This window comes from Macaca nemestrina, chromosome 3 (assembly GCF_043159975.1).
Source record: "Macaca nemestrina isolate mMacNem1 chromosome 3, mMacNem.hap1, whole genome shotgun sequence".
Classification (NCBI taxonomy): Eukaryota; Metazoa; Chordata; class Mammalia; order Primates; family Cercopithecidae; genus Macaca; species Macaca nemestrina.
This window is the reverse complement of record NC_092127.1, coordinates 48,766,935-48,779,103: the sequence shown is the minus strand read 5'-3', so window position 1 is coordinate 48,779,103 and position 12,169 is coordinate 48,766,935. Positions and strand designations below refer to the sequence as shown.

The 12,169-nt window shown below is 42.7% G+C and overlaps 1 protein-coding gene across 2 annotated transcripts in view; it reads right to left on the bottom strand.

The window, feature by feature from the left end:
• LOC105493286 (TBC1 domain family member 9) overlaps nt 1–12,169 on the bottom strand; it is a 138,003-nt gene that overhangs the window by 73,720 nt on the left and 52,114 nt on the right. For both annotated transcript variants that reach the window (XM_011760824.2, XM_011760825.2), the window contains exon 2: nt 8,342–8,452. In XM_011760824.2, coding sequence (XP_011759126.1) covers nt 8,342–8,452 — 111 coding nt within the window. The remainder of the gene's footprint in view (nt 1–8,341; nt 8,453–12,169) is intronic.

Genomic DNA, 12,169 nt, shown 5'->3' with positions numbered 1-12,169 from the left:
CAAAAATTACCAGGGTGTGATGGTGTGTGCCAGCTACTCAGGAGGCTGAGGTAGGGGGTCACCTAAGAACGGGAGATCAAGGCTGCAGTGAGCTGTGACTGTGCCACTGCATTCCAGCCTTGCTCACTCCACTACAGAGTGAGATCCTGTTTCAAAACAACAACAACAATAATAAAACTGTCAAACATATCCAGATTTTTCTGGCTCTGAAGCCTACATTCTTTTTTTTCTTTTTTAATAATCTTTTTTCATTTATTTATTTATTTTAATAGAGACAGAGTCTCACTATGTTGGCCAGTCTGGTCTCGAACTCCTGGGCTCAAGTGATCTTCCCAACTCAGCTTCCCAAAGTGTGGGGATTACAGGTATGAGCCACTGTGCACATCCGAAGTCCACACTCTAAATTGCTACACTTTGCTGCCTTCTAACATGTTTTACAAGTGCAGCGAGTAGGAATAAAGGTTAAATTATCTGAAATAAGAAGAAGCCTGGTTATGAGTGAGGCAATTTTACTTAATGCCTCAGACCATGTCAAAAAAGTACACCTGGTTTCAAACTTCTACAATGCCACACGCTAACTCTGGGGCCATGGGTAAGTTCCTTTAACCTCTTTGTCCTTCAGATTTCTTGCCTGTAATATGTAAGAAACAACACTTAACACATTGGTTTGTGCTACAGATTAAGTCAGGTAATACACTTCAAGTCCTTAGCATAGGCCTAGAACACAGAAAACACCAAATAATTACTTTTGGAATTACCTGAAGCAGCAGAACACAAAGACCTCATCTTGAAATGTGATTAAAAAAATATTTCTGTCTTCTGATGTCAAGAAAAGAAACTATCTGCTTAACTACTGCTCGACTAACATACATTTAGCACAAACCTCTCGGGCCCTGGAACTCTTATGTTTGACTGCAAAGGGTACATATTATATGCCTAGATGCCCTTGTGTAACTATGATAAGATTCTGACATAACTCTGCTTATAATCTCTATGGGCATAATAATATGCTCACAGCTTTATAATCACTTTGAGAACAGAGAGTCCCAGGTAACTCATTCAGCCTTGGCAGTAAGAATCAGTATTAACATCCTTATTTTACTGGATAGTGGGAACACAAATGTCTATCTTTCTGGACGGCAGTCAGGCTAGAGATATAAATTACATGCATATCCTCTTTTTAACTTTTTAATTTTTGCTATTTTAATTACATGTATATTCTTTGATTCAACATATCTACTTCCATAAATTTATCCTAAGGTGATAATTAAGAGAATGTGCAAAGATCTTAGGAGAATATTCACTAAGATTGCTCAAAATACAGTAACATTCGGGGAAAAAACCCTAGATTTCCAACAACATACTGAGTAGATCATTTATGTTCTATTCACATAAAATATCTACTTATTAAAATTGATAGGTCAGGCGCAGTGGCTCACACCTGTAATCCTAGCACTTGGGGAGGCCGAGGTGGGTGTATCACTTGAGGTCAGGAGTTTGAGATCAGCCTGGACAGCATGATGAAACCTCATCTCTACTAAAAATACAAAAATTAGCCAGGAGTGGTGGCGTGCACCTATAGCCCCAGCTATATATTTGTATATATAGGTATATAAAGTATATTGGAGATTTTTTAAAGTCTAGAAAGTGATGATTTATGATATGGTATTTTGTTTTCTTTTTATTCATTTTATGCATCTATATTTTGTAATTTTTGCAACAAACATGTATTGCTTGAAGAAAAAGGAGCAATTATTTTTGTTTGCTTTCTTAACTCACTGTGTTTCTAAGGATACGAGAATAGTACTTGAGTTACACAGACCAAGAAAGAATCACAAAAATACCTATCAACTTTCACATTACGTCTGCCTCATGCAGAAGGCAACTAAATTACCCAACACTTTATTTACTTAAAGTAGAGAATAAGAGCAGAACCAATTAGCAATCTTTAATTAAACTCTGGGTCTTACCATTTGCTAACTAGAAGAATATTTAATCATAAAAGCCAGCATGGTGCCACTTAAGAAGTCCTGGGATGGGACTGGGGAGACCTGAGATCTTGGTCTGAGCACCACATAACTAGTTATAACCAGGAATGTGAACTTGGACAATTCACCTTGCCTCTGCATCCTACTACAATAAGAGGCGCAGGCAAGACGGTGGCTGATCTATCTTTCATTTCTGAAACACAATGACCATCTAGGCCCAGATGACATTCTGGAATGGAAGGGATACTAAATCAATACACAGCCAAATCAAGGCACTGTTCAGCATTGTTATCAGTGAGGTGTCCATCAAACACATCCCCTCCACGCTTTACTTTATTAGCCCTTTTTGAAGGTCAGATGCATCCAGAAGGAACTGCCAGCAGCTCTTCTGTATCTTTGCTTCTAATTCTCCTGAGCTGTCCCAGAACTCCTTTCTTTAGATTGTATCCTTGGAACGACCTACATTCCTATGTGTCCATATTCCCATGGAGATCACATAACCAACCCTTTTTACTGTTACAACCTTCTAGTCCTTATAATGGGGAGAAAGTCAAATGGCTTTCTACCTCTGCCAACCGAAGGCCAAGGAAGACAATGGACTGGGCTCTCTTCTGCCTCTGGAACACCATATCCAAAACATGAGCTGCTAGGGGCATATCTGCACCTATTTAGTATTCTCATGTGAGCCCCAGGTGCAAAATAGTCAATTCACTGGTAAACCATGAGAGACACAATTGTCAGAGTACAGTATAACCAGCTCAACAAAACTGGCTGGATAAAACGTAGAATTTACTGTACAAACCACTAAAAAAAATGCCCTTCTGTAGGCTAGAATTGTTGACATAATGGCATATTAGCCAAAAAGAACAAAAACTGCATTTTGGGTACTAGTGAAATGAAATGGTCATCGTTTAGGAAAGTTTTTTCGCTCCCTTTCCCAATTAAATTTCTCCATGTCAAGGAAATGTAAATGATCAACTTCTTCAGACCAGTCTGGATAAACTAACAGAAGATTATTTGTTAGTAATTATGAGGCAAGCCAGGCATGATGACTCACGCCTATAATCCCAGCACTTTGGGAGGCTGAGATGGGCGGGTCACCTGAGTCAGAAGTTCAAGACCAGCCTGGCCAACACGGTGAAACTCCATCTCTGTTAAAAACACAAAAATTACCCAGGCGTGGTGGCAGGCACCTGTAATCCCAGCTACTCGGGAGGCTGAGGCAGGAGAACCACTTGAATCCAGGAGGCAGAAGTTGCAATGAGCCGAGATTGTGCCACTGTACTCTAGCCTGGGTGACAAGGCAAGAGTCCGTCTCAAAAAAATAAAAAAGATAAAAAGAGGAGGCATGTGAAAATAATGTCTCATCAAATAATTCGTGGTACCTCCACCCCGCTTTCCGTATGATTCATATTGCCCAGGGCCAGGTGCTTATTATAGTGGCAGTAAGATGGTCAGAAAGAGTCCTCCTGCCTGATTTCATGTGGGTCAAGTCTAAGGCAAATCATACAGCTAGGATTTACCAGTAACACTACTACTGCTCTATGTGGTCTATGTCAAGACATTGGTGGCAGATGCTCCCTTTAACTCAATTTATGCTTATTAAAGATTTGCAAAACACATGACAAGATCAAGATTTATAGAAAAAGGTTTTATAATCCCACAGATTCCACAAGGCAGTGAGTTAGACTTACCCAATTGTCTGCAGAAGTTTCTTTTATAGCAATATTTCATAAAATCCTAGCAAATCAGAAGTTTTTAATATATTTTCCTACCCCATACTAACTTTGTAGTTTATGAAAAATAACATTAAATTTACAAACAATAAGGTACAGATACATTTAAAAAATCTTAAGGGAGTAGCTTCTGCTCTTAAAATCTTATGAAAGGGAGCCAGTAACTTGGATTTTAAATGGAAATCAGTAAGAAAGAACAATTAATGGTGGCCTGTCGCGGTGGCTCACACCTGTAATCCTAGCACTTTGGGAAGCTGAGGCAGGTGGACGGCTTGAGCACAGGAGTTTAAGATCAGGCTGGGCAACATGGCGAAACCCTGTCTCTACAAAAAAATAAATAAATAAATTAGCAGGGAACGGTGGTGCCTGCCTGTAGTCCCAGCTACTTGGGAGGCAGAGGTGGGAGGATCACTTGAGCCTGGGAGGCAGAGGTTGCAGTGAGCCGAGATCACGCCACTGAACTCCAGCCTGGGGGACAGAGTAAGATATTGCCTCAAAAAAAAAAAAACAAAATGCAACAAAAACAACAACAACACAAAACCACTTTCACAACACTTGTCTCGCTCTGTCGCTCAGGCTCCCATAAAGAAATTCTGGAGCTATCTCTGTGGATAATCAATATATACAAAAACTAAAACCATTCTGGGTTTATTATAATGAAATCATGCAGTGATTTCATTGTGACAGGTACCACTGGGAAAAGAAAACTACACATCACTTTGGACAATAAATTATGCCATCAGCATTTACAGCTTAGTGTTCCTTAGCCTTGGCTCAGCAAATAATTCAGGAATCTCAGCTTTGTAACACCCAATTCTATCCCATAGGAGTATTCACAGGAAGATCTGTTTCATAGCAATACCATGGCAAAGCCCCAGAATCAGACTGAGGAGTAGTAACGTCAGGCAATGACATTATAAATGTCAGCGACAACAAAGGTGATGGCTCAGGGTCAGAGGAAAAGTCACAGGAGACACAAACCAGTTCCTTACATCACCAGAAATTGAGGTGGGAAGACCAGGAGGCTGGAGGGCGGTAAGGAGAGATCTGAGGGCTCTGAAGACCTCCTGCCTGCAAAGGATCTCGCAAGCAGTTGGGCACTTGTGGCAGGATTGCTGGAAAGTGAGTGAGAAGGAGGCGGCGGCGTCCTTTCTACACCCTCATGAGGTGGAGGGGCTTGGTGGCTTTCCCTGGCTTTTAACTTTCTTTTTAGTTCTTCATCTGCTGGCTACGAAACATGATTCTAGATTGTTTGCCAACTAAATGTGATGCTTACCCAATCAACTATGGCAGGCCAGATGGTACTTTCCCTTCTACGGGCTCCCTCTGTGGTGGGTAAACGTGCAGAGAAGACTGGAACACTGTCTTCCAGGACCCTGGGTTACACTGGTAAGTCTGTCCAGGTCAGAGTCCCAGCTTCCTCTTCTTTAATCCTTTATCACCTTCCTCTCACTCAATCCCCATTCTTCACTTTTTGATGGGTTTTCCCACTGCTCTGAACCTTGAAGCCATGCCTTCGTTCATGGGGTGTGTAAACAATGGTTATAGTTAATTGTCTCTCATTGGGCTGTTTGCATCTCAGAATACATTTAAAAAGACATAATTATGGTCTGGTACGGTGGCTCATGCCTGTAATCCCAGCATTTGGGAGACCAAGGCGGGCGGATCACAAGGTCAGGAGTTCGAGACCAGCCTGACCAACATAGTAAAACCCCGTGTCTACTAAAAATACAAAAATTGGCAGGGCATGGTGGTGTGTGCCTGTAATCCCAGCTACTCAGGAGGCTGAGGCAAGAGAATCGCTTGAACCCAAGAGGCAGATGTTGCAGTGAGCTGAGATTGTGCCACTACACTCCAGCCTGGGCAACAGAGCAAGACTCCATCTCTGGCAGGGAGCGGGAGAGACATAATTACAATGTTAGAATTTCAGGTACTACTAGATCCCTGAGGGAGAATTACCCAGGCAATGGAGCTTGCCAGCAGCCTGAAATCACACCTAGATAACCTCTTCTAATTCTGTAGGAGGCCAGCCTATATTCCTCTGTTTAGTTGGATGCCCAGAAATTCAATGGAACCGTAAGGCACTGGTTCACACTGGGCTGTAATTGACTATTTACTTGTATCCTCACTAGACTGTACGTTTCTCAAGAGCAGAGACCAAATATAATTGTCTTTATATTTTTAGATCCCAGCACAGCACTTCCTACCAAGTAAACATCAATTTTAAAAATGAATGAAGTCAACCGAAAAAGCTCCCAATGGCCGAAGCCGGAACAATTTGAGCAAAGAATAAAGTAGTGTTGGATTATAACCCAGAAGATGAAATAAATAGGCATGAGTCTATAGTGACATAAATAATTAAATAAATAAATGAGGGAGAAGAGATAAATTTACTGTGCAAAACAATTCTCCACAAATTATGTAGACAGTCTACCCTAAAGGAGAGAAAAATCCTTGCTCCTTAAGTATGGACTGCACATAATGATTTCCCTCCAAAGAGAATAGTTTGAAAAGGGGAAGAACAGAGTAACTTTACAGTGGAGAAACCTAAAAAAACACTATTTTAGGGAGGTGATCAAGGAGGCCCACAGTCATAAATCATGTTGATAAAACGTACACTTGGCACCATGAAACAAAATGGCCCTTTATCTCTGTGATCTAAATCTACCGCCCCTGTCTAATCATGAGAAAAATATCAAACAAATTCCAGTTGAGGAGCATGCCAAAACATACTGGATCAGTATCTTTCAAAACTGTCAAGATCATCCAAGCCCAGGAAAATCGGAGAAAATTCCACAGCCAAGAGGAGCCTAACGGGATATGACTGACTAACTATAATGTTATACCAGATGGGATACTGAAACAGAAAAAGAAAATGAGGGAAATCTGAACAACAGACTTTACTTACAAATAATGTATCAACACTGGTACATTAATTATAACAAATGCACCACAGTAAGATGTTAATAATAGCGGAAACTGCATGGGGGGTGGTACAGATGAGAGTTCTCTGAACAATCTGCTCAACTTTCCTGTAAATCAAGTAGAGGTGAAAAAATAAAAGTTAAAAAAAGTGTTCATATAGTGACCTTACTTTTCTTATGGCTGTTTTAAAAACCGCATGCAAACAAAAACTTGGCCATTTTGGGCCAATTGCAGTGGCTCATGCTTGAAATCCCAGCACTTTGGGAGGCCAAAGCAGGAGTTCAAGACCAGGCTGGGCAACCCAGAGAGGCACCATCTCTACAAAAAAAGAAATTGTAGGAAAAAAAAAAAAAGTCCGGGCACAGTGGTTCATGCCTGTAATCCCAGCCCTTTGGGAGGGGGGTGGATCACCTGAGGTCAGGTGTTCAAGACCAGCCTGACCAACATGGTGAAACCTCATCTCTACTAAAAATACAAAAATTAGCTAGGTGTGGTGGCAAGAGCCTGTAATCTCAGCTACTTGGGAGGCTGAGACGGGAGAATCGCTTGAACCTGGGAGGCGGACGTTGCAGTGAGCCAAGATTGCGTGACTGCACTCTAGCCTGGGCAACAGAGCAAGACTCTATCTCAAATACAACAACAACAAAAAACTTGGTCGATTTGGACTAGAAGTTCTTATGAGAGATCCAATAAAAGCAAGATTAAAAATTTTTTTTTGCTGGGTGCAGTAGCTCACACCTGTAATCCCAGCACTTTAGGAGGCTGAGGTGGGCAGATCGCTTGAGGTCAGGAGTTCAAGACCGGCCTGGCCAACATGGTGAAACCCCATCTCTAGTAAAAACACAAAAATTAGCTGGCATGGTGGTAGGCGCCTGTAATCCCAGCTACTAGGGAGGCTGAGGTAGGAGAATTGCTTGAACCCGGGAGGTAGAGATTGTGGTGAGCTGGGATCATGCCACTGCACTCCAGCCTGGGCGACAGAGTGAGACTTCATCTGGAAAAACAACAAAAAAAAAATTTAAGACTAGTCAAGTGCAGTAGTGAGAAGTGGGGACAGAGTAGAAAAGGAGTTCCATCTGCAACTGACTGTGATGAATGGAAATAGCTCACGACCGTCGGACCAGCCAAAGCAAGACTGTTGACTACTATTTTAAGCACAGCACAGCATTACTGATTATCATTAGGAGAACTAAAGAATCCCTACTCAGTAGGAAGTACTATGCTAGGATATACCAAATATTACTTAGTACACCCAAGTATTCCACACATCCTTCTTCATTTCCCAGCTTCCTCTGCAGTGAGGTTGGGCCCACATGACTAGTCTTGGCCACTAAGTGTGAGTGGAACGGAAGGCGGAGTGTGCCACTTCTGGGCCAAGGAAGTTAAACACAGATGTGCTCCACCCTCGCACTCTTCCCTTGTATGCTGACCTTGGAGGCCCTGTGTTCCAGAGTGTCACTACACATGGAGAAGGCCACATAATCCCAACACGACTCTACCCGAGTGAGAAAGAAACTTTCGTTGTGTTAAGCCACTGAGCCTCTGGGTTCATGTGTTGAAATGGCTAAGGTTAATCACCCTAAAATACCAGTGATTGCATTCAGCAAGTACACACTCCTTTCCTTCTGATAAAAAGTTGTGAACCCTAACGTTTCTTTTAAAACTTGCATATTTCAGGATGCGTTTGCTTACCACAGGCGATGGTCCAGTAGACCAGGGAGTCTGGAGTCTGGTACAAGATTCGGTAAGGAGCGACCCGGGCACTGGAGTCCAACACAACATCAAGGGTACCCACCAGCAGGCCTGAGGGTGGAACATGGGGAGAAACAGGTAAGAATTGCCTTAGTACTTTCCCAAATTCCCAGAGGCAGCGTGAACATGCCCTTTCATGAGCTCTCCCAACAACCCCATCTCCCATTGCACCATGCCTTGGAAAATTTCATTTAAGATGATGCTGGCTCTGCACAAGCTGCACAACTTGACAAGGTCACGAGAACCAGTCGTGCTTATCCGATTCAGTCTGCCAGGCTGCCCCACATGTTATTTTCATCTGCTCCACTTTCCATTTATGTTTAAAAAATTAGTACAATTCAGCTCAGCAAACACTAATTAAATTCCTACTATGTGCAAGACAAATCCTGTGGGCACAAAACTGAATAAGACAGCATCCCCAGGGCATTTATCATCGAGCGGAGGAGAAGGTCAGGCAGTGCTTTGGCACCGTGTTTAGGATGAGCCAGGGCCGGGAAACAGAGGGATCTTCCCATTTCAACAGCAGAGTCCTCTGTCATTTGTGACCTCAGTCATGATAACCAGGGCTAACCAGAGTTGGTCTATGCTATGAAATGATGCAGGAATAAGGTTGAGGATCAGGGTCTGCATTTTTAGCACAAAGTTTAGTTCTTTGAGTCAAGAAACCCAGTGATCCACTTATCCAGGGTTTACCAGGCCCATGTGAAAACTTGTTCACATCGTCAAGTCCAGACAAGCCTGAATGTTCAGCAAATGAATTTAGCAATTTATTTGGAAGGAATACAAATGCCCAGTATACCAATGCTCACTTAAGAACAGGCTGTACCTTCTCTTTCTAGGAGGAAAACTGACAAGGAAAAGGAAATTAAGAGCAGAAGGCGGCTTAGTGAGCAAAGGTGGAAGGTGCCTCGAAGGCGAAGTCTGCCCAGATGACCCGGCTGAGGCACTCCAGCCATGCAGAGAACGCACAACCCTGTTTCTCACTCAGCAATCCTTTTCCAGTGTTCCCAGACAACTTGTCAGGTGTGGTGGTGGCAGTACAAGGATTCTGACAGCTTCAAACTGGGAGCTTGTCATCAGTGCAAATTTCTCTTTTAACCACCTTTGAACCACACTTAAGCGGGATTAGACACCAAACATTTTCTACAGCATTTTAAAATAACACGGATTACACACACACACATTCTCCAAGGTATAATAAACTAGATCCCTTAATTGGAAAGATGAATCCAAAAGATTCCCATAATGTAAATGCCCATAGTTAATCTAAAGCTACATGGAACCCAGTATATAGCAGGGCTTGGACTCAGAAGGACCAATTAGGAACCCAGAACAGTTGACAATATTAGCCCAAGACATTTTATTTCCAAAATCTCGCTTTTCTCAATTGCCAGATGGAGACACCATTACTACCCCAGGATTGTTTTTGAAGACTGAAGGTAATAAGACTTAGGGGTAATAGGCTGTTTGGAATGAGGGGTTAAGCCACCTGAAAAAAACCTGCTAAGATACTTTTATCTAAGTTTACCTCTATTTAGATTGCATGTTTATAGAGGATGACTTTGGGATGGAACTAATGGTATTTGAAGCTGGGAGATGGAGGCTGAAGGCCCCCAGCCTCCCTTGCTTTGCAACTGTTGATACTGAAAGCAGCAAAGCTCAGTGCCAGATTGCAGGCTTTTCCTAAAGTTTCGCTGAATCTGAGGCACAAATTCTGAAAATGTTGCCACCGGTACCTCTTGTTGTGTTATTTTGTAATAACGTCTTGAGGTTTGGTTCTGGCCATACCAAATAAGACCCTGATATGCACAATGCCATTGAAATTCACTTCCCTCTGCTCTGGCATCCTGGTGTCATGGAGGGAGCTATGATCTAGTCAACTCATGTTCGGAAGAGCTCAATTCTGTCTCTGACTCTGTTATAACCAGTTCTGTGGAGTGGGACGGGACATTTAACTTCTCGTTGCTTTGATTTCCTCAGCTGTAAAGTGGTCATAATCACCCTTGCCTTCCTGAACTAGGGTTATTAATCAAGAAGCCTAAGTGAGGTAGAACATGCAGAAGTCCTACAGTTGTCCTTGGTCTTTGTCCAACGGCAAAAAATCCATTTAGATTCACTCCAAACCACAGTGACCATTAGCTGACCTCAACATACCAGGATAAAAATAAACAAAAAAACTTTTGCTCAGTAGAAATTAACTTGTTAGCTCTGGCCTGTATGAAATACATTAAAAATGAAATTTTTACAGCCTGCAAAGTCTTCCAAGGGGGTAGATTTCCAAATTATATCACACACATATGCATTTTTGTTTGCTTTACTGTGACTTGGATTTGCTACAGAGACCTCTAATTTCTTAAATGACTTTTAAGTTATCTACAGATGGAAGAATATAATAGGAAAAGCAGAAAATAGTGAAATAGTGCTAGCCGAGAACACTAAATTTCCTTCTCTGTTAACTAGACACACAAATGCATCACTCATAATTGAGTGTTTGTAATACCTCTCACATCTTGAATCAAAATAAGAAATAAAATGCTGAAACTACTACAAGTGTCATATATGTTGGTTCTAAGGCATACAAACTTTAGTCTGGGTTTAGAGGGTTGCAATCAAGAATCAGCTTGTGGGCTGGGCACGGTGGCTCACACCTGTAATCCCAGCACTTCAGGAGGCTGGGGCAGGTGGATCACTTGAGGCCAGAAGTTCAAGAAGAGCCTGGCCAACATGGTGAAAACCCTTCTCTATTAAAAATCCAAAAAAAATTAGCCAGGCACAATGGTGTGCACCTGTAATCCCAGCTTCTAGGGAGGCTGAGGCAGGAGAATTGCTTGAACCTGGGAGGCGGAGGTTGCAGTGAGCCGAGATCATGCCCCTACACTCCAGCCTGGGCAACAGAGCAAGACTCTGTCTCAAACAAACAAACAAACAAACAAACAAAAGAATCAGCCTGTGTGGTTTAATAAGCCTCTGAGTGTCATCATAGACCAAGACTCTTTCAAGGGCAAGCATAATTGACTGGGCAAGGCAGAGCAGCGGACAGGGGCAGTCCTGGTTCTGGAATGCTTCAATCCTGGCTCTGCCACTTCCTCCTGGAGCCTCAGTTTTATCATCCTTTATGGCTCACTGAACTTTTGTCCTCTGTAACACAAAAGAAGGAAGACCTCTGAAAAGGTCCAACCCAATCCACATATCTTCATCACCACAATGTTCCCAATTAAAATCCAACCTCGCCGGGCGCGGTGGCTCAAGCCTGTAATCCCAGCACTTTGGGAGGCCGAGGCGGGCGGATCACAAGGTCAGGAGATCGAGACCACAGTGAAACCCCGTCTCTACTAAAAATACAAAAAATTAGCCGGGCGCGGTGGCGGGCGCCTGTAGTCCCAGCTACTCAGGAGGCTGAGGCAGGAGAATGGCGGGAACCCGGGAGGCGGAGCTTGCAGTGAGCCGAGATCGCGCCACTGCACTCCAGCCTGGGCAACAGCATGAGACTCCGTCTCAAAAAAAAAAAAAAAAAAAAAAAAAACCAACCTCAACATAAACCATTCTAATTAACAAAGCCTCTGGTGTCAATTAGAGATAAAGAAGACCGAGTTGCTTAAAGCAAGGCCCCCTGGAGTGAGGGTTTCTCATTAGATGCAAGTTCACCAACCCTACCTCTGCATTCACGACTGGCGCCACCAACTTCCACTAAGACTTGGATGAAAACTAACAGATATACATGTATGTAGCACAGGTACATGCTGAAATATTTTCAAGTAAATTACAGAA